We start from the raw sequence: 25,549 nt of genomic DNA on the forward strand, positions 1-25,549 counted from the left end.
TGTAAAACATATACAGTAGGTGCTCCCCATCCCACACCTCACCATGGCAGGCTGCCCCCAAAGCAGGTCACAGCCTTCATGAGAGAGGGAAGAGGCAGCTCTGTCTGCACCCTCCTGGTGCAGGTCAGGCTTTGGGAGTAAACTGAGGCACCCAGACCTGCAGGCATTGCCAGCACAATCAGCCAGGCAATATTCCCTAACAGAGGTCTTGGATCCCTCAGGAGGTTGCAATGCTGGGACACCATGTGGTGCAGCAGTCCCAATATCATTGGAGATTTCATGGAACAAGAGGTGGAAACAGAGAGGAAGTCAGTGAGGGGAAAACCTCCTCCACACTTGCCACATCCTGGTGTCATGGTTTAGGCCTGGCAAAGCCAGAGCCCCCATGAAAATACACCTTCTCTGGTGTCTGCTGTGAGATTTTGACCAGGAATAAACAAAGCAGGCTCTCACTTGAAAAAAAAGAAAAGTTTATTAACCAAACTACAAAAAACAATTACTAAACTACACACAAAAGAAAAAAAAAAAAAAAAAGAAAACACAAGGGAAATGAAAACCTCACAAAACCACTCTCCTCCTCCTCCCCCGTAAATTCCCAATACAATACATCCTCCAAAATCACCAGTTCTGGGTCCAGCACCACCCTTTAGAATGCTCAACTTTCAGTTCCTCAAGAGGAGAGGAAGTCCTTCCATGTGTCATGGTGGCCTTTTCCGTCCTTGTTCCGGTGCTCTCACCACCAAACAAGAATCAGGGCTGCTTCCAGGGTTGTCTTTTTAAGGATGCTTTGTCCAGTTCCAGAAAACACAGCATCTAACCTTTGGGACATCTGTCCCCCCCCATATTTTATATACCCCCTGGGGCCGAGGGGTACCCACACTGAATCTTCTTTGGCTCTGGGACATTTCTCCCCCTGGACTCAGTCTCTGTATCACATGGAAACATGGCTCTGTCCATGGCTACACAAAAGAGTCCAGCATAAAATGCCACTCCCTCTTCTCCATTCTTCCAACATCTCTCACTCTCTCTCCCTCTGGTCCAGACCTTCATCACTCATCTAGGAAGGGTTAATGTTCTGTAAGGTTTTCATTGTCCCAGAAGGGTTAAAACTTCTCCAAGCGACTGGACTCCTGGCTGCACACCCCCCACCCAATCTCCTCAGCTGGGCTGCCTGCTGCCAGCACATGTTTACTGAATTTCCAGATAACAGCCACAAACACAGGCTGCACTCTCTCTCTCTGTCTGTCTCCAAGGGGGGAGAACAGGCTGCACATTGCTTCCCGGAATTTCTTTACTTCTTCCTTCCACCCTTGGGGGGGCAGGCCTACCTCTCCTGGGCTGGGCCGCATGGCTTTTCCCCTCTCCCCGCCCAGCCAGCAACTGGGCCGGGGGAGAGAGACCCAACTCCTTCCCACCAGAAATCCAAAGAGAGACTGCCAAGGGGAGAGCCCTGCTTTTACCCTGTGTTCTCAGAGGTGGATCCAATGCCCAGTGGTTGGGCCAGATGGCAATATTCAAATCTGAGCACTCATTGGCCCCATCCACAGCATCCCAGAAATCCTGTTTCCGGGTCAAACCATGACACCTGGGAATAACCACCAGGACTCAGCTGAATGGCAGTCTCTAGGAAATCTTGAAGAAATGTCTTTCAACCATATCCCATTCATCTCCCTCCTGGACTTGGGATTTGAGCCTCATGGTTTTCCTGCAAGAATGCAGAAATTTTGTCTTCCATGGCTGACAGGCTTCTCCATGCATCCAGCTGCATGTGAAGCTTTCAAGGAGCTGTGGTTGCAGACACTGGCACAGTAGAGTAAGGCGTCATGTTTCTCCCAGCAGGCCTGAGGGAAGGCAAGAAAAAAGCTGGGTAATTAAATGGCACTCGTCAGAACATGTGCAAGAGTCAAACAGCAGAAACATCCCTCCTGTGCACACTCCTGCATGAAGCTATGTCCACACTTACCTGCTGAAATCCTCACTTCCTGGGCTAAACAAAATCCCTGGGCAGCACCCCCACTGCTGCCTGCCCTCCCCAGCCAAACCTTCTCACTCCTCTTCTGGAAGGATATTTTGTGCTGACATGAAACAACCAAAAGCAGTGTTCTTCCAAAGTCCTGCCACCTCCATGTACAGGAGGGAGAAATGTGTTTCTGGCTAGGAGGAAGCAGCTGGTTCCCAGCAAGCCTACAGGTCACACCCCAGAGCATGGCAGCAAAATCACAGGGCTGGCATGGAAGGAGGAAGGTGGCACATCCCATAACTGATTTCACCTTTACTGTGCCAGGCATGCGTGTCCACCACACTGCAGACTCAGCTGGGTCTGGGATTTGGGAGCCTATTTTCCCAGGGAATTTCAGCAAACAGGAGATTCAGGGACTTACAACGCTTTAAAAACTTGTTCCTCAATATCTTTACTAAAGCAAAGGTGACACTATGGGTAATTTCTTTAAAGCAGGGTATAAACATGAGTAGCTGACAGCCAGTTCATTATATCAGAATCAGTTTTCATTAGGAGGGGAAGCTTTTGTGCTTATTAATTGTTTCTCTAATTGCTTTCTCTCTCTGCTACCAGGGCAGCCTGCTGTCTGCCTGTGCCTGGAGGGCAGAGTCCTGCATACCTCATCCCTGATCTGCTAACATGGGTAACTATAAATAAATAGTGACACCTGAGAGGGGAGGAGGAGAGGGACTGTGCTTCTCAGCCTCAGTCTAGTCAGCTTATGCAACAGAAGGTAACTGCTGGCAATCTGTAGTTATTGACTGAGCAGGACTATTTCTGATAGCTGAGGGCTCTGACCTGGCCAACATAAAACAAAATTCTCCACCTCTGAGCTGGAGCTGGGTAACTTCGGAGTAACAAGAAATCGTCAATTATTTAAAGTGGAGAAAATAGATACATGTTCTCCACTAAGCAGTATTCAGTCAGCTAAATAGGGCCAAGCCTGGTTGAATTAATGCAGCTGTCATGGAGGGGGCAGTGGTGGGGCTCACATGTCCCTCCCTCGGCACCAGAGAAGCAGGAGGATCACAGAGAGGTTCCTCCTTGGCTTGTCCTGCTAGAAGGCAACAGCACCTGCCTGGGAGACTGTGCCCAGGTAGAGGGTAAGAGCTGGGAGGGAGGGGATGCTGCAGACAGACCTTGCTGCAGGGACACACAGACACGAGTGAAAGTTGGGGAGGAAGAGCCAGCCCTGCCTTCTCCTTTGTCCCTGCTGTAACCTGAATCACTCATCTAAGAATTCAGCACCCTGCACTGCCTCCAACACGATCCTGCAGGGTGTGGAAGTCTGCAGGAGAGAGAGGGAAGTAGAGCCAGTGCATGGAGCAATGAGGGCCCTGGGGAGGTGAGGCTGCAGCTCCACCTCCCTGTAAGAAGTGTGCCTGGGCAGGTACACCTTACACACAAACACACTCACACACACCCACCTTTGCTAACAGCAGAGGCAGCCACAGAGTCCACATTTTCTAGGTTTTACTTCTATATCTGCAAAAAGCAAGTTTGCTTCTGTTTCTGATTCCCTGCAATTATCATGAAATGACTTCAAGAGAGCAGTTCTGTCATCTCGGCTGAGTGAATCTTTGATGTCCAGCACTGCACTCAGATGTTCCTTCCTTTCCAAAAGGACAAGAGGACAGTTAGTGAATAAGCCAAGAAAAAAACCCTAACATTTGTTTCCTATCCCTGAGTTTTGCTGGACCACACCAAAGACTGGAAGCTGCTTTTTGACACCCTCTGGCTATCTAAGGGGGATGCCATATCCCAAGAGATGTGTGGGACAGGGCTGAGCTCACAAGTCCCAAGCCCAGAGCCCACAACATCCTTGTGAAGTATTGAAAATATTCAGTTTAGGTTATTCCTAGAAAAAGACCTGTATCTATCATAATAGGATTCAGATAACTCTACATTTGACCATTTGGAGGCATTTTTGATATCTTTTCTCCCCTCAAATGGAGCCAATTCTTGTTCATCTGGAAGGTTACAGCATTTGTGTTCTACAGAGCTCTATTCCCCTGAGCAGGGAAATACTGTATTGGATATAAGGCAAATGTGTACAAGCCAAACAGTTTGAAACAGAGAAATCTGTTTTAGTCAGCAACAGTGCATCCACTCACACCACATCCCCTCTGAGATCTGGGTCTTCTGAGAACTTTCTATGCCCACTTCCTATACTATGTATGTATATGTATATATATATATATCATTGCTATGCTGTATCAGATAAACAGCTTTTTAGCTCAATAGCATCTTCAAAAGTAGTAAAGTAAAAAAGAAGTAAGAAACCAGATGAAGCATAACATAATCTCTCTTTCTTTTTATTTTTTCTTTGCCCATAGCAGTCTTTCCTACAGAAATCTAGAGACTTCCCTTGCTGCAGGTTTATCTGATGACTGTCATGTTGAATAGGCACTGAAGTAATTATCTGCCACAAATTGTCTGCCCCACGTTTGAATGTATTCACACTTTTGGCCTTCAGAACATCCTGTGACAGAGAGTTTTACACTGCAATCGTGTTAAGTTGGAAAAACACAGGTACAGCACATAGAACAAAAGATAGATGCAGTAAACCACAGGCTTTGGAAAAAATGCAGTTATCCAAGATCTCTCCTTCCTAATAAAACCTGTGTTTAAATTCTGTTAAATTTTCTGTAAGAAATACAAGTGTATATTCTTGCTGAATACACCTTGAAACTTCTGAAAATAGTTATAGAGGGTGTGGTGAAGTGTTGAAGCCAGAAGCCAAGTGTTTGGAAGTTATGAAATGCCCAAATTAAGGATGTTCTTGAAACCTACATTCGACACATATAGTCCTGTAAATTCTGCATTAAGGTAGTACTTTTCCACAGCATTTCTGCTTTGTTGACAGAAATTTGACAGCAATTTCATCCATCCTCCACCTTTACAGGAGGACATGTCAACTTCAGCAGTTCATGTCTGACAAGGATATAAAGCAGGCACCAGTGAGTACATTCAAAGGGTCACTGTGCCTGGCCCAACACACTGCAGAAGTATCACAGGACTAATATTGCTGTAGGTTTTCTGGTTTCAAGTGATCATGTACGAAAGTACAGAAGTCAAAGCAATCAAAGACATTACCTGAGGTCAGGAAATTCTTTAAGAATGGGCAGAAGTGCTATCTTCATCCCCTCAGGATCAGAAGTTTGAACAAGCTCTAAAATTGCTTTTATTGGATCCTTGAGAGAGCCAGCTGCAGGACCCTGGGAGAAAAGCAATATTGTGTTCAGGGCAGGAGAAACAGGACAGCACATTAAGAGCTGGACTCATGTCAGACTGGGGATCTCTCTGTGTGGGTTAGAAGCTCTGCAGGAGTGTCTGTGCATTTATAGAAATCTGATTTTCCCCACAGGATAGCAGAAAAGGACCTGGGGAGTGGCCACAGACTGCTTCCAGGGTGGCTTCTTCAGCAGTGCAGAGTCCTCTCTTGCACTTCCTTAGGCAAAGCTGGCAAATGTACCTCATTTTTCCTTAAACTGCCTTTCCTTTCAGGGCCATTTCCTCTTGTGGTATGTGGTTTGCCCCTGAAGGTAAGCACAGCCCTGTGCTTGACTGTGTGAAAACAAGCCTTGTTGGCCAAACATGATGGCATTTCTGCCCCCCCAGAGCAAGCCCAGGGACAGAAAAGCAACTTTAGGGGGAGCATAGATCCTCTAATAGAAAAAAGTTGGCAACAGGGCTGGACAGTGTAGAAAACATGACATGGTTGGTAGATGTTGCACACAATGATCTCCCTCTAATCTACAGCACACAGGAGAAAAAAGTCTCATCAAAAAACACACAGCATTTTCAGCAGAGCTGGAGAAGCAGAATGCAGATGAACCACCAGGAAGAGAGCTCCAGGTCTTGCTCACATTTTCCGTGTGCAGTAATGCAATTTAATTGTTTCCCTGAATTATTGATGCCACCACATCAACAGAGAGTGTGACAAAGCAAACCTGGAGAACAGGCTGCCAAGATGGGGCAGGAGAAGCCCAGGTTCTCCTGATCTGCAGGGGGCATTAGAAACAGCTGGTCACGTTATCCATGCAGCTCCTCTGCAATGAACATAAATTAAAAATAATAATAATATTTGAAGACAGCCTTCCCCCTCTCCCCCTGCAGTGCAGGCACACAGCATGTCTAGCTCTGCTCAGTGCACAAGCTGTACTCAGCTCCTGAGGCACTGGTACTGTACAGCTTCATACTTGGCAAGCTCACTATTACAAAATGCTAATTAATTTGAAGGCGTCAGATTTAGTTAAGCACTGCATAGGCAGGCAAGGTCAGAGGTAAACAGCCTGCAGTCTAAAGGGGAAAAAAAGAGGTGTTTTGTCAGCAGTGTTTAAGTGCCTTTGACACGTACTGCTCTTAGGAGAGAAGCAAGGTATTTCCTAATGTGTTTTGAGAGCAGAGGGGAAGGAAAAGCCCAGAGAGAGGGCAGAACAGGGCAGGGAGCAGGAGCAGCCTGTGCAACAACTGCATGATAAACTCAGTCTGCAGCAGAGTTCATATTTGGCATGCATAACCGTGAGCCTCATGACTGAGGAGCAGGCTGTCCCCTGCAATCTCTCGAGCATTTCACCTCCAAGGCTTTCAGTGCTCTCACATCAAGTAAGAAAGTGCACACACTGAGGACACTGGGGAAAATTTCTAACCAGATGCAGCTCTTTTTCACCCAAGCTCAATGTAGGGTTTTAATAGATAATTAGATTTCCTCTATTTCCTTTGCACTGTTCCATGCACATTACATCCAAAGCTGATGCTGAGCACAGCATTTCTGGTAAACTTCAGAGTTAAGATTAGAGAACCCTCCTGCTATTCCCCATGTCTCAATTGCTGAAAGCATTAATTCATTTGTGATCGATCACTCCAAGAGAGGTGGGAATTCAGCTAAAAGCACTGGCAGCTCCCAGCTTTCTGCCATGAATCTAATGCATTAATTGTAATGGGTCTGAGAGGATTTTAGAGAAGCCTACAGACAATCATTTTTATTTCATTTTATTCATTGGACAAGGTAAGAATTGCTGACATATGGCTTGCAAGGGACTCATTTATGAGAAAATAGATTTTCAGTCCCTAGCACTTAAATAGGCAAGTTGTCAGAATGACTCAGCATTTGTGAAATCATTAAAACCAGTACAGCCAAGGGGTTTAGATGCTGTCACATCTGAGTCCTGTTACCAAACTGACTTTGCAACCACTGCTGTGCTGCTCAGCCCAGCCCCTTACAGAGCACCATGCCTGGGCACTCTCAGCCTGCATCTGCTAAGGAGCCATGCCAGGGACATTGCACAGCAGTGATTCTCCAACTGCACCAGCTGAAGGAGGGGACACTGCTGCCAGGGCAGTCCTGGCCCTTGGGTAACCCAGGGACTCGTGTGACAGCCTGGTGGCACCCACAGATGCTCTGTGCAGCACTGCCAATTACACCAGATTATGAGGTGAGACTTTTAAAGCTTCTGAAGTTGTTTCTGCAAATCAGAACCAGCACTTTGCACAAGTTTTCTTCAGAGGTGTGGCTCTGCTTTTACACCCAATCCTCTGCAATGTGCTTCACCTCCTAATGGTGTGAGGTGTTTACCCCTGCAGGAAGACTCGTTCCTCCCCACAGCCGTCAGCAACCACAACAGCATCAGCATGTTTTGCCATGAGGAAATGCCAGAGCACAGGGAAATGGCTGAGGCAGCCATCATGCCAGCTCTGAGGAGCTGGGAAGGGCCTGTGGGGAGGGAGGAGGCTGGATGGAGGGGGGGCAATGCACACCCCATGCCCAGGGAGGAGCAGCCTTACAGGGCAATGCACAGAGCAGGTGGAGGTGGGGAGCTGTTTGCTTCATCACTCCAGAGGCTCCAGGGTAAGCACTGCCACCCCATGCCAGCTACCAGAGGGCTGATGGAGGAGCTGGCAGCTCTGGAGCTGTCTCACCAGCTCAGAGGAGCACGCCTCAGTCTTGTGTCAGTGGCAGCAGTGCAAAACTTGCATCTTCCAGTCACACATTTCAAAACCATGAGCTAACAGCTTCTGACAGATCAGAAGAGCTGTCAGCATATCTGAATGTCATTTCAGTGAAGCTTGATACCCCTGTGGTAAAATTCTTAAGCTTTTTTGCAGTCTTCAGAGTCTCTTCCTCTGCTGGTATTGTTCTTGATGATAAAGAGCAAAACTGTAACCATATCAAAGACTTACTAAGCACTCTTTAAAGATGGTTTGCATCATCCTATGATCTTCTTCTATCTTGTTGACAATCCTCCTCCTCTGCATAGCAGATGTTTTTCTGGGCGTGGTCAGGAGGGCCTGCATGTATTCTGTAACAAGGATGGCATTGACAGCCTTGACCAGGGCCTGTTCCAGAGCAAAGAGACCCAGATTAACTTCCCTGCACTGAGCAAGGCCCAGCCACACTTGTACCATGGCACAGAGCAGATATTCTGCCCATGCAGATGGCTGCCCCATTTCTTTGCTTAAATATTAATTTAAAATGCTTGATCCAACACTTGGACTATCTCCAAGCAGCATGTGGATCACAAAGCTTGATGGTAAGTGTGGAGACATCAAATCAAAAGCAATGGGAGCAGTTAGCTGAGCCAGAGGTCACTCACACTCCAGAGCTGCAGCAACACTTGGCTTGGCTCACAAATTATCACCTGGGGGGAGCTTGGGCTGCAGACAAAGCCAGATGCAGCCTCCCTCCAGCATCTACACTTGACACAGGGCCCTGGGGCACACAGCTGTGGCTGGGCACAGAGAAGTCACCTGGGCAGCTCCCTCTTAGCTCCCAGTACTGGCTGAGGAACCCCAGTGCAGAGCCATGCAGTGCCTGACAGGGACAGGGAGTGTTTCTGCTGGGGGTGGGCTGCTGCACAGAAACCACATTTGGTTAGCAATTGAAATCAGAGCAGGGTTAGGCTGCAGTCCAAAGGTACAGGAAATCCCCAGCTCTGTCCCAAACAGACAAAGCAAGGCACAGAGAGCTCTGGCACAGCGCTTCACCACTGAGCTGCTGCTTGCCCCAGCACTAATGTGACATGATGTCCAGTGACAGCCTTTGAACAACAGCAGAATAGATCCTACTTTTTTCTCTTCCATTACTTTTTCCATATTGCAAAATGTTAATTAAAATCATCGCTGACAAAGGGACTGATGACCTGGGAGTCCCATGCTGAGGAGGACACATTGCACATGTAGCAACAGCAAATCCAGCCTGCACAAAAGAGAGAATTCCCCAGGTACCAACCTCATTGCTGAAGAGATAGACTCAAGGCTGCTGTAAGATCCTATAAAAGCTGTTTAGGCTACTGTAAAGGTGAAAAAACTTGGGTACTTTGTGAGGTTGTTTGCCAATTACTCTCCATGAGACACTATGCCCTTTAAGAATTTGGACTTTTCACCCCACTCTGTCCACTCTACATCAAAGGGATCGATAATCCTCACAAATAAGGTTGAAACACATTAGAAGCTGAGAAAATTTCCAAAATAATTATATTGGAGCAATGGTAGGAGAGGAGGGAGCCCAACATTCCCCTCTGTATTTGGGAGGTACATTCAGTTTCCACATTTCTTCACTTGTTGGTTTCTCTGCTGAAATTACAGGGAGGTCCCAGCTGTCACTACCCAACCCTGGTGGATAGAGGTACTGGACTGAGACCACCAGATATTTAAAAGCCCATTTGACAACAGAGAAAACTGCAGTTTAATTTTCTAGTATTGTGCCATCCAAATGTTCAATTACTAGTTTTAGTGATTTCACAGAACAGAATGGTTTGGGTTGGAAGATACCTCAAAGATCATCTAGTTCAAACCCCCCTGCCATGGGCAGGGACACCTTCCACCAGAGCAGGTTGCTCAGTACCCCATCCAACATGGCCTTCAACACTTCCAGAGATGGGGCACCCTCAGCTTCTCTGGGCAACTTCTGCCAGCACCTCAACACTCCCACAACAAAGAAGTTCCTCCTAAAATCTAATCTAAACCTGTTCTCTTTTAGTTTGAATCCATTCCCCCTTGTCCTTTTACTACATGTCCTTGGAAAAAAATCCCTCTCAATCTTTCTTGTAGGATGATTCCTGAGTAACATATTGTTCTCACTGTCTTACTTATTTCTTACCTCATATATATCTGTTTTTTTCTTCCCAAAGGTCAAAAAGCTTTGCTTTAAGCATTCAAGGATGTGGTCAAAACCACTGTCACACTTTTTGAAGTGGTCCTTCAGTGTTCCCTGAGGAAAAGAAACAGACAGAGTCAAAGGGTGCACATGTAGAGACACCAAACAAACAACAGACACAGATTATTGTGTCTTTGCTCTTTCTGCTCTTGGAAACAGATTTCTCCACCAACTGCAGCATCCTGTGTTTTTATTTCAAAGAAAATCAAAACATGAAAGAAAGAAACTATTCCAACTCAGGAAGGATGTACTAAGATCTTAAGCCCAAACCTGGAAGACTGAAAACCTGGGCCCTGGGCCTCCTGTTCCCCCCAGGGCTGCTGGTGCTCTGTCAGAGCCACCCCCAGTTCCCACACAGATGTGGGGGCCCGTGGGACACACTGGCAATGAGCTCTGGGACCAAAGCTGCACAGCGTAGCCAGAGTTTCTCTTGTCATTTTCCTTTTGCTGCCTCCAGCCTGCCCGAGGGAGCCTGAGCAATGAGGCTGGAGATGCCCAGGGGAGCTTCCCAGGGAAATGCACAGGATCACACACTGTCAGGAGCCTGGAATTCTGTGTTTTCCAGACACAAGGGTGAACAGTGCCTGGGCTAACAGACTGATACTAGAAAGGATGAAGGAAGGGGACTTTATCTCAAGGCAGGGACACATTTCTGGTCAGCCTTCTCTACATCCTGACTAGCCAGCACAGCCCTGGGCTCTGTGAGTTATCACTGTCCTGGAAAGATGCCCAGCTGCTGGGAATTAATGGGTACCAGGTGAAATTCAGCTTTCTGGGCTCTGGGCAGCACAACAGCAAACACTACAAACAGTGAAACTGGGGTCCCAAAACTGGAAAATGTGAAGCTGTCCACATACAGATTCTGACAAGGCAGAGGAGAATACCAGGCTTGAAGACCAAACTATGGCTTCACCTTTTCCAAATCAGGACATGAGGGAAGTGCATGCCAGCCATATGGTCTGCAAAGAGTCAGAATTAAAATGGGTCTTCCATACCTTGACTTTAGTAGTGATGGTCTGCAGAAAATGCTCCATAACCTCATCTTCCATCCTGTGTAGAAATCCATTCACCTTAACATTCTGCTCAGTGCTGACACTGCAAATGTATGTTAACTTATGCCAGACAGTTCTGTTTAAAAAAATAAATATGGAAAGTATTGATCAGATCAAATCATGCTATTCTCTCAGATCAAAACTCTTTCTACTGTAACCAACACAGGGGTCATTGAATGGGCACATGCTCAGGTCCAAAGCTAGCTCAGTGACCTGCATTTCTGTGCTCATTAAGACACTGCCACAAGGGCACGACATGCAAATGTCACCTGTACCCATCACTAGTGAGACCAGATCAATAAAAATTCCAATATTTTTAAAAATGAGCAAACATGAAGCAGCCTTGACAAACAGAGTCTGGGTGAGCATCCCATGTGCCTTTTTTGACAATCTACAAATACAGGACAAACAATTATCTTCCATCAGAACAGTCTTCCAGTCAGCAAATCCTGGTTAAAATTATCACCAGCTTGAATCCAGACATCCTACATTCTGGAAAGGCTCAGTGTACAACTTCATTCTCAGTAAAGCTGTGAAGGATTACATAAAAGAGACTCATAAGTATTCAGTCTAGGATCCAGCATCAGCAACATGCAAATACAGCAAACAAAGCAGCTACCTAGGCTCAACACAAGGCTCTGATGTCAAGTAATCACCATGCATATGTTGGATTTTGGCATTTTGCTGACTCCAGAGATCCCTGGATAATTTTACACAGGAAGAAGAGAAGCAACCTTGTTTTCTCCGATGCTGCAAGTGCTTCTGAAATTAGCTTGTAGGTGCAAACATCCTCCTCCACCCTTCTGTGCTTTACTGCTTCCCTCCTTCCTAGCAACCCCAGGGAGTGCCTGGCATATTGCTTGGGGTTTCATTCAGCAAGGCACTTGAGATTGCACCTACCAAGTGCAGCAGCACACACATCTCAGCATAACCTTTGTGCAGCTTTTCTGCTGGAGGATGATCAGGCCTGGGAAAGGAAGGACATCACAACCCACAGTGGGGTTAGCCAGGGTAGTGTCCCCACACATGGCACAGCACTGCTGTCTCCTGCTCAGTGCAGGAAGGGGGAGATGGCTGCAAACCCTGCACCTGCAGGGCCTGCGAGCAGGCAGAGAGCCCTGTGGGCCTGGCCGCAGTGACAGCCCCACCTCAGCCTCCCTCTGGCTGGGACGGCCAGGGCAGCTCTGCAGGAGTGCTGCTGACAGCAGCTGGCTTCCTCCATGTTTAAAGGTTGGTGTGCACGGGGTTGGATGACCGTACCCAGCTGGAGGTCAAGGTTGGCCTCGTACCAGTCAGAAGGAGATCAGAGCAGCAGAAAACTCGTTTTGCTCCCCATGGCATGAGGCTCTGCTTTCTAACCTGAGAAGGCAGCAACTCTCCAGGATTCGTAAGCTGCTGTAGATCTGTGAGCAGCCATCAAGCTGGATAAAACTTCTCACTTCATCTTCATAGCTAAATTAAAACAGGAAGAAGCACCTTTAATCTGTTGTGCTCCATAACACATCTAAAATCAACAGCACACTGAAGAAATACTGTGTGATTTTTTTGTCTTTTAATCTCACAGTTTCAATCCCCCAGGTGGGATCTACAACATGACAAAGTCTCTGCCTGCCCAGCTGAAGGGGAAGACAAACACAGGAACAGCAGGGAGAGCCCTGGAGCTGCCTGGGTACCTTTGTCAGGGACCAAGAGGCAGGAGTTGATTTGCAACACTTCCTTCTGGGAAGCAGCTCAGCTTTGTCAATAAAGGTGCAGAACAAAGCCTCAGTGTGTATGAATAACCCACAAGGTCTCTGAACTGCTTTGTCAGTCTCAGTCTCACAAAGGGCTTCTGCACAACCCATTTTATAGGAATTTCTTTCCTCTCATCATGTGGAGGGCAAAGGGTCTTAAACCAAATCTACATCTGAAATACTACCTAAACCAGCAGTCCTGGCATTTTCTGCTGAGGGGGATACATGGGGAGAGAAATACCCAAGAACAAAAAGCAGATTAGGGGAGCCAGAGGAAGTGGTGAGAGGCCAGATGAGCAGACATTCATTCTGCTATGAGAACTAGGACAGAGCAGATCTCCCCACCCTGCCACAGAGCCAGCAGAAAGCTGTGCCTGGGATGCACAGCCAGGTCAGGAAGGGCCAGGCCTGGGCACCTGGCTGCCCCTCTTCCCAGGTGTGTTTAAGGTCTGAGCCTCTCCAGATCTCCCCCAAAGGCTTTATCCTGTCCCAGCTACTCCAGATGCACTTTGTTCCCTCAGCTTTAGTCCAACTACAAATACTGAGCACACAAAGAGCAGTGAAGTGCTGTGTTGTCAGTAACAGCTTCATGGGAAACAGCCATCAAGATCCAGGTGAACACAGCATTACCAGCTGCTTCATCGGGGTTTCTTTCTGTTGAGCATTAAGAATGTTACCAAGGAGGAAAGCAGCATCCTTCCTACCTCTCCAGGAACCTCAGGCACTCCTCCAGGCACTCAGCTTCCACCTTCTCACCCAGGCTCTCGCTGACTCGCCTGGCAGCCTCTGTCTTCTCTGTTAGTATCTGTGGATTCCAATGTGTGAGAGGAGAACTGGCCAAAGTCATTTGTTCCCTATGCAGTGAACAGGAAAACATCCCACTGCTCACCCTGCAGCAAATCCCTCTGCCCTAGGCACCAACTTCTGCCTCAGTTTGAGAGTCCTCATGGAAATAAATGTATTTTTTCATCAGCCTTATTGTAATGCCTAACCCTACACCTTTGCTACCACTGTTTTTGTTGTGGTCAGCTTGGGTAGAAGCCTGTCCCTGCAGATGTTCTCTGCTGGCCACATCCAGCCTGGCAGCTCAGCTCTGCAGACCTGCCATCTGCAGGAGCATCTGTGCCTCTACCTGACTCACCCTGGCAGATAAATTTGGGTGCAGCCACTACAAAGAGGGTTATGCAGACCTAACTGTGTGCCCTGCACCTCTGCCAGGGTCTCTGCATGGCATGCCTCAAGAGGGCAGGTGTCACCTTCCCAGCCACCACCCTCACACCTGGCACAGCTGTGCTAAACCCCACAGCACACGTCCTGCCCCACTGAGCCCAGCTGGGTGGCCCAGGTGTCTGCAGGAGGTGGGCTGTGCCAGACAGCTCAAACTTCACCCCACATCGGGCAGGCTTGAGCAGGTGGCAACTTAATGCTGCCCATTAGTTGCTCTGTGGAAACAAAAGCTTGCAAGGGGAGGAGGGCCAGATGGAAAAAAGGAGACAGATGGACCCATATGCTGTGCCCTCACAGTGCTCGTCAGCCAGAGACAAAGGGTGACTCACATCATGAATGGGTTTTTCCACTGCTCATAACAGATGCAAAGGCTCACCCAAAGGGGCTGGATGAAATAAGCCACACCAAAGTGTCAGAAAACCACAGCTGATGAGTTTCCATGACACCTTGATCATTTTCTATCTGAAGTTTAAGTGTCAGCCTGAGAAAATTGAGGAGGTGGTAATTTCATAAGGCTTTCCTATTAATCCAGGCTTTTCCATCACCCACCCCAGAGCATTCAAACCTGTCAGTTGCATACACAACAGAGTGAACCCACTCATGCTGAAGCATGGCCAGATGTTACAATATGATGTTACAAACTATGCTTTGTCCTAGTTCCACTTAGAAAACTTTCCACTGTGAGCCAGCAGCAGGAAAAAAAAACATTTTGATAGCTAAACATCCCCCTAGCACAGGTACATCACTGGGCACATCACTGCTCCATGGCCCCAGCAGGTACAGGGCAAGGCAAGGAGGAAACAGCCCCTGATGTGAGCTCTGCTTTTGGTGCCACAGTCTGAGATGGACCAGAAAAGCCAGTGCTTGCCAGCTAAAGCAAAAACCAGCTGCTGCTGATCTGCAATGCTTCCAGTGCCTGAGGCTGCCATCCCTAAGGACCATGGAGCTACTTCCCTCTCTCATGGCCTGAATTGGGAGTGCCACTGGGGTGGTGGAAGAAAGCAGAGAATAAAGAGCCATCACAGCCCAAAGCCATGCCCCTGATCTCCAGCATCACTTAAACCCACATATAAACTCCAGGATTTGTGTTAATCCTTCTGCAGGTCGTGATCCACACCCCCTCTGCCCACAGTATGAGCTGCTTACGAGTCAGCAGGGTGTGCTCCTCAGGTGTGCTCCTGCAGACTGTCAGCATGAGTGCTCCTGCAGTGTTCTCCTCAGGTGTGCACCTGCAGTGTGTCAGTGTGTGTGCCCCTCAGGTGTGCTCTGCAGTGTGTCAGCGTGTGTGCTCCTCAGGTGTGCACCTGCAGTGTGTCAGTGTGTGTGTGCTCCTCAGGTGTGCACCTGCAGTGTGTCAGTGTGTGTGTGCCCCTCAGGTGTGCTCCTGCAGTGTGTCAGTGTGTGTGCTCCTCAGGTGTGCTCCTGCAGTGTGCTAACATGTGTGCTCCTCAGGTGTGCTCCTGCAGTGTGTCAGCCTGTGTGCTCCTCAGGTGTGCTCTGCAGTGTGCTCCTCAGGTGTGCTCTGCAGTGTGCTAACATGTGTGCTCCTCAGGTGTGCTCTGCAGTGTGCTCCTCAGGTGTGCTCCTGCAGTGTGCTAACATGTGTGCCCCTCAGGTGTGCTCTGCAGTGTGTCAGTGTGTGTGCTCCTCAGGTGTGCTCTGCAGTGTGCTCCTCAGGTGTGCTCTGCAGTGTGCTAACATGTGTGCCCCTCAGGTGTGCACCTGCAGTGTGTCAGTGTGTGTGCTCCTCAGGTGTGCTCCTGCAGTGTGCCAGCATGTGTGTGCCCCTCAGGTGTGCTCTGCAGTGTGCTAACATGTGTGCCCCTCAGGTGTGCTCTGCAGTGTGCTAACATGTGTGCCCCTCAGGTGTGCTCCTGCAGCGCCCTCGGAGCCCTGTGCTGTGCTCTGCAGAGCCCCTGCACTGCCTGACCCGCCAGGGCAGCAGTCCCAGCAGGGATGAGCAGGAGCAGCCTGCCTGCAGTTTGCACTGCCAGCCAAAGGGCCCTGCCGTGGCTCAGCAGCTCTCCCTGCTTTTATAAAAGTGCTCTGCAGAGCTCACACTGAGCAGGCTGGGTAACACACACCACCACTTTCCAAAAGGTTACATAAAGATCCAGGAGCATGTATGAAAATGCAGCTTCAGCTTGAATCAGCTCAGGCTGATCCTTGGTTTAGTAAGGGGGTATTTTTTTTTCCCCAAAACAGGTTTGGGAGCAAACAGACACAGCTTAAGTATGGCAGCCAGCTTGCAGGCTTTTAACACACTGAGCCTGGACTGAGACATGCAAAACTGGGTCTTGCCAAATAGCCACATGCTTGTGTGCAAAAACACCACAGCCCCAAAGACTGGAGCTTTTCATTTCCCCCCAGTTTACCTCAATGACTGCAGCATCTGCCCAAGGGGGTTTCCCAATATCAAAGGCTTCTTTCAGTGCTCTCCCCACTTCCTTCTAAATGATAAAAGGAAATTAAAAAGTACAGTTAAGATAAAATGGCATTCATAACGTGTTAGGTTTCCCAGCCTCTCATTATCCATTTGAAGTAGATGAATTTCTGCCTCCATTTTTTTTGGCTGTCTCTTTTAACCCAAAGCCTGGCTGTTTTCCAGCTGACCTAATAACATTTTTCTGTTTTGTTCTACATTGTTTGTTTGAGTTTAAGTGATTTGCAGCTTTCTTTCATCCCAGTGTCAGCTTGGGTTATCTACAGTCTTCCCTAGTTAGCTTAGCTCAAATGAAGGCGCCCACACAGCAAAACAATGCTTAGATACATCTCCATGCTGCCAGCTACTGTAGCTGAGATTTTCCACCCTTCCTCTCTCCAACCAGCATCCAGAGAAACCAGCCAGCATTAATTAAAACCATTCCCTTGCTTAAGCCAGGGACTTGTGAGTGCAAAGAGGAGCAGGCTTAGTGTTTAGAGCTACTGTCATGGTGAGATGGGCCCCATGAGGCTGCACGATGGGAAATTTCCCAAGACTTGGCTGGCTTGTGCTAGTTTGAATGGCTGTAAAAACAAAACTAGCACTGCAGAGAAAGGGCTTGTTGCTTAAAACATGATCTGACCTTTACAGAAGCTTTAAACTCAAAAATCTGGCTTGCTTATTTATTCTTTCATTTCTGAATCTTCCTCCAAGGAATATAAAGTCTGATCTCCCATTTTGGTCTTTGTTCTCTTTTGCCTGATGAATTAGGAAATTTGTGGCTGTCAGCTGAAGAATTTCATCAAAAGTATATTCAAAAAAACTGCTCTCCCATATTCACTGAAAAGTGTTAATCAAAGACAAACAAGCAGTTGTAAACAACCCAGAAAAATTTCTTTCCTCACAAGTGCCATCACCTGACTGTGAGCAAATGTGTGAACACTATGTGCTGAGATAGCACATCCCTGCTGAGCTGCACAAACACTTCAAGCCTGCCCCCCACAATGGGACAAAGCACGGCTTAGTGAGGAACTGCAAGGCAGTTAATAACTTGTTGAGGACAGCACTTAGTTGTTTTGGGTCAGATTATGTGTCTGCATTAGAAACAGCCTGCTTGTCTGTAGCTCTTGTAGTGACACCAGCACGTCCGGCACCAAAGCTCCAATGTGGAGGGGACCAAAACTTCTGCTGTAATAAACAGACCCAGTTTACTTCTTCTTTCTTCCTGTCTGACCAAAATGTTGCAAGGCTTCAGATCCGTGGATGGTCAGTACACCTGTGCTGACTGCAGAACATGAACTTCTCAGTCCTCCTTCTGTCCATTTGAAAAAAATACAGGGGTGGTGGGGAGAAGACACAGAGCCAAGTGATCCTTGCAGGGCAGTGTAAATGAGCATCAGAATGAGCCCTGGCACCATGCTGGAAGGCCTGCCTTGCACTCTTGTCAAATTCCCCAGTACAGCAAGGGCAGAGGTGACAGACTGGCAACCCAATTCATGGCAACAGCATTTTCATTTCACCAGCTTTGTAACCTCAAAGGCACAAAGCTCCCCTGCCCCAGGTGTGTCCAGACTGAGGGGAGGGCTGCCTGCATGCAGAGCTGAGTTCCCCACACTGGAGTTTCAAAGTGGTTTTCATGGCATCTGGGCTCTCAGCACCTTCAGACATGCTCACAGTTCTCAGCACTCATTTCTGTTTAAAGTACTTTTAGTTTGCACAAATATCACACTGCCACACCCAAAGATAAGCCAGGTATTCCTAAGCAAAACAGGCCATAGCTTATTCTGGTCAGGATCCTCTCATTCTGAAATTTTAGTCATCCATTGAAGTGGCAAAATGCACACCATGTGATTTAGGCACAATAATACATGACAATTGTTAAGAGATAACAGCAGGATATTTGCTCAATAGCAACTGCCTGTATATTAGCATAATGAAGGCTGAATTACCCTAGAAGCTGAAATAGAGAGATAAAGCAGGTTTTATAAGCTGTGCCACTGAGCTAAGGAGACATCCATAATTTTTCCATATGGACTCAGCTTATGTCCACTTAAGCTCATTAGCTTGAGTCTGGAGCTGCTCCCAAGCTGGCCAGGTTGGAAGCAAGCTGGAGCAATGTTGTGCTACACTGTCCAGCACTTCCAGCTCTGCTCTTTCTGTACAACTCAGCACCACATAGAGCTGGGATGCTCCAGGATCCAAGGTGGTATGAAACCTCAGGGCAGCATGGCACAAAAGCTCATAACCAGACTGAGGTGAGCCTGCTCAGCACATGGTTTATCAGGAAAACAGAAAACCCACGGTTAAGCAAAAGCATTCTTCAGCTATTACATTAGAGGGAACTAAAAAAAAGTTAAATTTCCCATCACTGTTACTCAGCATCTTTGAGGGCTTGACAATGACTCAGGGACTTGCTCTAGGATAACCTCAGTGGCACTGCCCTGAGTTAAGTCACTTCCTTCATTGAAACAAATGCTAAAAAAGGAGCTTGAGAGCACATGGTCTTCCCCAGGGTAATGATTAAAAACAGCCCATAAAGAACTTAAACACTGAAACCAGTAGGCTTTAAGCATATTGTCACCAGCTGGCACTTCTACTTGCATGTTTGTGACTACCTTCTTGTTCTTCAGGGAATAATTCTTGAGGAAAATCTCTGCAATTTAGAGTACTTTCCCAGGGATGATTCAGCAGTTTGCCATGGAATTTCCCCTCCTCTCCTCCCCAGGGGCTGGTGGAAATGGAAAGCAAGAGAGCTGAGTGTGGTAACTCCTGCTGCTGCATTTCAGCTTTAGCTGAATAAAAGAGGCCCCGCTGAGTTTTCCAAATAACGTGGTTTCCTCTGGAACTCCCCATTGCCACAACACATCTTCCCTGCTTCATTTGTATTCCACATGTCTCAGCAGAATTCTTCAAAGAGGGAACTTAGCTGAGAAAAGAAAGGGATGCTGCAGGGCTGGGGTCACCTGTGGGATCGCAAGACAGGATTCTCTGTGGAGGGCTGCTGGGTGGGCACCAGCTGCACAGTTTCTTGTGCTGAGCTCTGGAAATAATCTTTGCTCTAACATCATCAGTGTCAGTCCAACAGACTGGAGAGGACTGTGAGGGGTTCACATAGAGACAAATTTAGCAGCCTCAATATCCTGCACAGCTGAGGCAAAGGGGCTGTAAAAAACCCCAGCTTTGCACATGATGGGATCATTAACTGCTGGAGAGAAGATGAATAACATTTTGAAATGGCCTTCAATAAGGAAGTGGGTTTCACCCATAGTCTCCCTTTCTTCCAGATAAAAGGGCTTCTGAGAAGATTGTGGCTCTCTGAATATACAGCAAGGGGATGAAGAGAGATTTGCAAAAGTCCCAACATTTCCTTGCTAAGGAACAAGGACAAGGCAGCCTCCCTTTGGCAGCAGACAATCATGGATCTTCACACCTGGGCTCTGCAATGAAACTCGGTCAAGATGGAAACCTTGAGACCCACACATGCCTGAGCAGGGGTGGCTGTTTGACAAGGGCACCCCTTAATTTTACACCACGGGAATAAAACTGGCAGATTGAGGTAAAACTCCCGAGTTCTTACCCGTGCAGTTGCAAGTAACTTTTCCTCAGTCTTCCAAAGGATCCACACGAGGCACTGTGCACCAAGGGAAAGGCTGTGCCCGGGTCTCTCACAGGCCTGGCTGCCTCTGTGTGCAGAAACAAGAGCTCAGCCAGAGGGGCAGCATCCCGTGGGCACACAGCATCGCCTGCCTGGCACCACAGCCCCACACCGAGCAAACAGGCTGCCCTGCAAGGACCCAGCCCTGCAAGGACCCAGCAGTGCTTGCCAAGCTTGGGCAGCCACAGCACAGTAGATCTTGACAATGGCCTTTGGCCAGCTTTTCTTTTGTGCTGTTTCTTTTTCTTCTTCCTACATTTGCTGCCCAAGTTAAGGGTTTTGCTTGTTGTTCCCCTCTCCCCTCACTGCTGCTCAATTCCTTCTTAAGCTCAGGGAGAGTCTCCCAAGCACTTTTGCATGAATGCACAATTTTGCAAGCGTCACATACTCTTTCTGAATGGAATAAGAAGCAGCTATACACCAAGACAACAGCATCTATGCATTCATGCAACTGCAGCTTTCATAGAGGTTGTAAAGGTATTTAGAGAGAGGAAAAATCAAATGCTGAAGTCTGGCATCTCTGCTCTCCTCATTTCTATTCTTTTCACTACCATCTGACTAATAGAGTCACTGTATTATTTGTTTGGGTTTTTTTTTTTTTCCTTGAAGGGATTCTGCATTTATATAATACATTTTTTCCTATATTTGACTTTTCTTTATATAATTAAATTACATTATTTTTCACCTCCACTTTAATAAAAGTTTTCAATATTTAATAAATCCATTACTCCAAAGCTTTACCATTTTAAAAGCAGCAGTAAAAGGGATGCCTCCTGACCACATCCACCATGTACCTGATGATGGCCAGTGTGTACCCACCACACAGCTTGCCTCCTTCAGGAGCTGGCTGGAGGAAGAGACCACCTGATGAACTGTTAATGAGCTCATCAAGGGTTTATAAGTGTAATTAATACAAGAACCAGAGAAGCTGTGGGCTTGGATGAAAGCAATCAAATAATCCAAAAAGACTGAGAACTATTAGGCATAAGAAGATTGGAGCTGCTGAGTAGCAATTAAACCACGGACACAGAGAATCAAATGCCTCATCCACCATGAAAAAAAGAAATCACAAGAAAGTTTCAGGCTTTGATGACACTCATAGGCTTTGAATTCACATTGGGCCAAAGGGCCCTAAATGTGCCGCTCTTCAGAGGGAAAGCCGTATCTGTTTCCCCAGACTTGGGCAGGAATTTAATGATCTGTTACATGTTTTTTCTGTGATCTGAGCACTAATGAAGGAAATAGAGAAACAACTGGGAAAACTACAAGCCAGAAAAAGCAGTGGGAGAACCAAGGGCAGAACAAGAGAAATCCATAGAGCACCATGCTGACATAAAGGCCAGGGAAAATTACTCTGAGCTAATTAGAGTATTAGGGACCTTGTTAAAAAGGGTTGATGCAAGGAAGGAAATTGCTTAATAAAGCCAAAAACTGTGCATGTCCAACAGCAGTCCAGCAGAAAAATACCTGCCTACCTCTGGTAAACCCCTGAATCTGATATTAAGGATTTAGAAAGAGGCAGTACTGCAATGAAAAAAGGCTCTGGTTCTGAGAACACAGAAGATAAAAGAGACCGTGGGCAAATCTAAACTCAGCAAGAGTCCTTCCTCATCATCGCTGTGTTGTCAGGAAGCAGGGACTGTTCTCAGAAACAAAAATTGACCTATAAAAAAATGTAGGAAAAAAAGCCCTTCAGACGTACCTTTTGTACATTTTAATGATCCATTCATAAATTAAAAGGCTCTGGCTGAAGCTGAAACATTCACTGTCAGTAAGCGTGGCAAGGTGAGAGCACAAGGAGGCATGGCAGCAGCGGGCATAGGTGACGAGCAGTCCTGCTTCCCTGAAGACATCACTTCTGTGCTCCAGCCTGGGGACAAATGTCCTTTCCAGGTGACTCAGGTGCTGTTTCAGGGCAGTCTCATCGGTGTCAGTAGAGGAAGCAAACGGGGGAATCTGGGCTGTCATGTACTGCATTAGCTTTTCCTCCAGATCTTTTCTCCAGAAGTTTGGGCTCCAGGTGGAAACAGAGTCTGTCTCTAGGCTGTTGCCAAGCCACTCTGCTTCCTTCTGCTTCTCCCACTTCAGTGATTCCCCCACTGACTGCAACGGCTCCAGGAGCATCCTGTCACCTCCACTGAGTGCTTCTCCCACTACAGTCCACATTCGTTCAGCCAGCAGCACATAAAGTGATTCACACTTTCCCATTCCATAATTTCCAGAATGCTCCAGATTATGAATCTGGTCACAAGCTTCCAAAAATTTTCCTTGCTCAATGAATGTGCAGATGGTTTCCTCTGCAACAGAATAAGAACACAAGCTGCTACAGGTCTATAGGATCATCACTTTAATACCCAAGTTATGAATTATCTAGCTTATATCCATTCCAGAATTCCTCAGGATCAACTCAAGATCAGCCCACTTAAGGTCTAGCACTGTCACCTCTCAGTTTCCTCAGGGCAAGCAGTTTTTTGTTTCTAAATTTCTTTCATCCTTTCTCCTCCAGGTTAACCAAGCCTGAAGAAGCCTGCAGCTTTCTACCATCATTCCAGAGACCTCCTCATGTGAGCAATGAAGGGTCATTAAATACAATGCTTCCATAAGAAATGTACCTTCTGTCCAGAAAAAAGCATTAAAGAAGGGACATCTGAACAAGCCAACTGCTGAAAGCCAAGCCTGGAAGGAATTCTCTGCCTCCTCTACAGAGACCCTGGCAGGACCAAAGTGCTGCAAGCTCCCTTGGAAGGAAGATTTTCAGTGCTGCTTGTTTCCAGTGCATCTTACCCAGCACATGCATTTAACCAACAAGGGTTAAATGTACTCTCTCAACAGACTCACAGAGCTGCAGGGCTTTTTCCATGTGTTTTACAGATTACAAGGTTGAGCAATGAGGGGTTAAAGTTTGCCAAAGGTATCTGGAGCAGAGCCCAGAGGACAAATCGAACTTGATGAGAATGCAGGGAAAGTTAAGCAAAGCCAGAAGCAGAGGGACTTAAATAATTCAGGATACAACTTTGGATGTAGAGTGAAGAATGAAAGGAGTATGAGCTTCCACTATGTTTTGCCTATATCCTTCCTACCTTTCCTCTATGAAAACATCTCAAATGTGAAGTAAGAATTAAATCAAACAGGACTGGAGGGAGGAACATGACATGAAATGGAGAAGGGCTGATGCAAAGATGTTCAGTAAAGCAATTGGCAAGTTATTCAGGAGGGGCCTACAGGCTGCACCCACCCTGCCTCGATGCATACAACACATGGGAAACGTTTAATTGGCACAACCAGCCTGTGTGCAGCCCACCTCCCCCTCCCATCTGTGGAGGAACAGCACAGTCACATGGCTGGGGTGTCAGTCACACATACATCATCTTTCTCACAAGACACATCAGGAGTCTTTGCAGAGATAAAAATAAGAACAGTAAAGAGAAACATTTGTGAAGCAAATAAAAAATGAAATTCAGAACTGCCCAGAGTAGCAAGTGTAGGGTTCAGAAGGGACAAGAATTCAGGTGAAGGATGGGGAGGAGGAGAGTGGAAAGCACCTGATCCAGAAGTTGATAAAAAACAAGAGCCTGTGGGATGGGAGGGGCAGAGGAGATCCAGGCCTGGACCCAGAGATAACTCCAAGGTTACCTGCAGGCGTCCCTCTCTCCTCTGCTTTCCTACAGCTTGGTCTCTTCAGCAAATTCCCTGCCACATCCTCAGCACCAGCCTTCTCCTCTGTTTCCTTCCCACCAACCACAGTCTTCAGCAATTTGCCTGCCAAGGTTTTCAATTTCCCTTTCCTTTTTGCCTCCTGCTTCTTTCTTTCCTCATGTGTGGCCTTGGGCAGTATTCTTGCATTTTCCCCACTCATTTTCTCCCCCTTCTTGTTGCCTCCTCCCACAAAGGCTGCCCAGGAATGCTTTCTCTTCTGCATGATCCAAGCAGACTCAGGTTCTTTCTGTCCAATTGGGAATATTATCAGAAGAAAACATGAGAAATAGCTCTATGCAAAGTAATCTTAGTGTCTGTCTCCCAGAGAAGTTGTCTCTTCTTCTGACTTTTTTCCTGCACAGCTACAGGCTTCAGCTGCCTTTGAAAAAGTCTAACCTGGTTCCTGTCTGTGCCAAGTGAGGACACTTTTATAGGCTTCCAGCCTCTTATGTAATCCTTCCCTCTTCTGGGTAAATAATGTCAAAAACCTCATACGTAATCTAACCACAACCACTGGGGGAAAGCCAGGGGGATTTTTGGCATTTTCTAAACGATTCAAATATCCCTGCACTGCCAGTTATCTTGATGACAATCCTATCAGTTTAAGGGAGTTGATTAGTAACAACTTTTATGAAGCACACATCCTTTTCCACCCACCCTGCATGCCCAGGCTGCGCCTGAGTTTTCCTTTGGCAGGGAGATCACATCTGGGTTTGGAGCCAAGTTTTCCCTCACCTCCCAGCAAGCCCAGTGTGAGCCAGCAGGGATGTAAAGGCCCAGAGAATGGGTGTTGGTTTCCATGTTCTAATAACACCATTCAGAGGGGATAAGAGCAACCTCAGCCTTCTGGAATGTGCAATATTCCAGCAACTATGTACACTATTGTGTATTATTTTAAATTTATATACACACACATGGGTATAAGCAGCATAACATTGCAGCAATCCAGCATATATGTGTGTGTGTCCATACATGTATGCACACATATGGATCTGATTACCACCCAACACCCACAAGTGAAGAAAAAAGAGCAGATTTTCTGCTTAGCATGAAGTCCATAATAGGCTGCTTAAGGTTCTGACCATAAACCACAGAAAAAAATTCCTCCACAGAAAGTATCCTTTAAATCCAGGAGCTTGCATTTAAAATAGATTTTTTTAAGTCCCTACACTGCTTGTGAGAACTTGGAGAGGAGTTGAAATGCTGTCCTTACCACACCCTTCTTGCAAGAAAATGACAAACTGGGCTTAATTCTCCATTCCATTATTATAAAGATGAAATCAGAAACTTGAGGATTTTCATCAGCTGAAGACAGTTTGTATTAATCATTACAAGCTGCATTGATTCAAAACCATGCACTATGCCACAATGATTTCAGGGGTATGAATTTAAGGGGTGATTTTTCCACATGTCATTTAGACTGTTCCAAATATGTTAATTCATATTTCTGGGTTTAATGCCTGCAGTTTCTTCCAAGATTTTCTACATTTTCATGATAGTAAAATTCCACTAGTTTCCTTCTTGGAAACCACATGAATATTTTGTTCTGGCTCTTTTATCAGTGCTGAATTCCACCAGCATGTTATCACAAAGCTGCTTGATTCATT

At 46.8% G+C, this 25,549-nt stretch overlaps 1 protein-coding gene across 1 annotated transcript; it reads right to left on the reverse strand.

Moving 5' to 3' along the window:
• Nucleotides 1-1,446: 1,446 nt before the first annotated feature.
• Nucleotides 1,447-24,165, reverse strand: LOC131085119 (exocyst complex component 3-like). Its single transcript, XM_058026957.1, has 12 exons — nt 23,880-24,165; nt 21,949-22,543; nt 20,169-20,274; nt 16,545-16,619; nt 13,647-13,747; nt 12,569-12,661; nt 11,153-11,285; nt 10,101-10,211; nt 8,183-8,338; nt 5,096-5,217; nt 3,427-3,612; nt 1,447-1,841 (listed from the first exon to the last, which is right to left on the reverse strand). The coding sequence occupies exons 1-11, from the start codon at nt 24,163-24,165 to the stop codon at nt 3,432-3,434; spliced, it is 1,959 nt and encodes a 652-aa protein (XP_057882940.1). The 3' UTR covers nt 1,447-1,841; nt 3,427-3,431.
• Nucleotides 24,166-25,549: the final 1,384 nt, after the last annotated feature.

Source organism: Melospiza georgiana, chromosome 6 (genome assembly GCF_028018845.1).
Source record: "Melospiza georgiana isolate bMelGeo1 chromosome 6, bMelGeo1.pri, whole genome shotgun sequence".
In the NCBI taxonomy this organism is placed as follows: Eukaryota; Metazoa; Chordata; class Aves; order Passeriformes; family Passerellidae; genus Melospiza; species Melospiza georgiana.

What these genes read in the sequence shown, in the direction of transcription:
- LOC131085119 (XM_058026957.1), bottom strand. Translation starts at nt 24,165, where the DNA reads ATGCAGAAGAGAAAGCATTCCTGGGCAGCCTTTGTGGGAGGAGGCAAC. An exon ending in CAGATGCTGCAGTCATTGAG is followed by an intron (nt 13,748 to 16,544) that starts GTAAACTGGGGG and finishes TGGAATCCACAG; the next exon opens with ATACTAACAGAGAAGACAGA. An exon ending in AAAGAATTTCCTGACCTCAG is followed by an intron (nt 3,613 to 5,095) that starts GTAATGTCTTTG and finishes CCTTTTGGAAAG; the next exon opens with GAAGGAACATCTGAGTGCAG.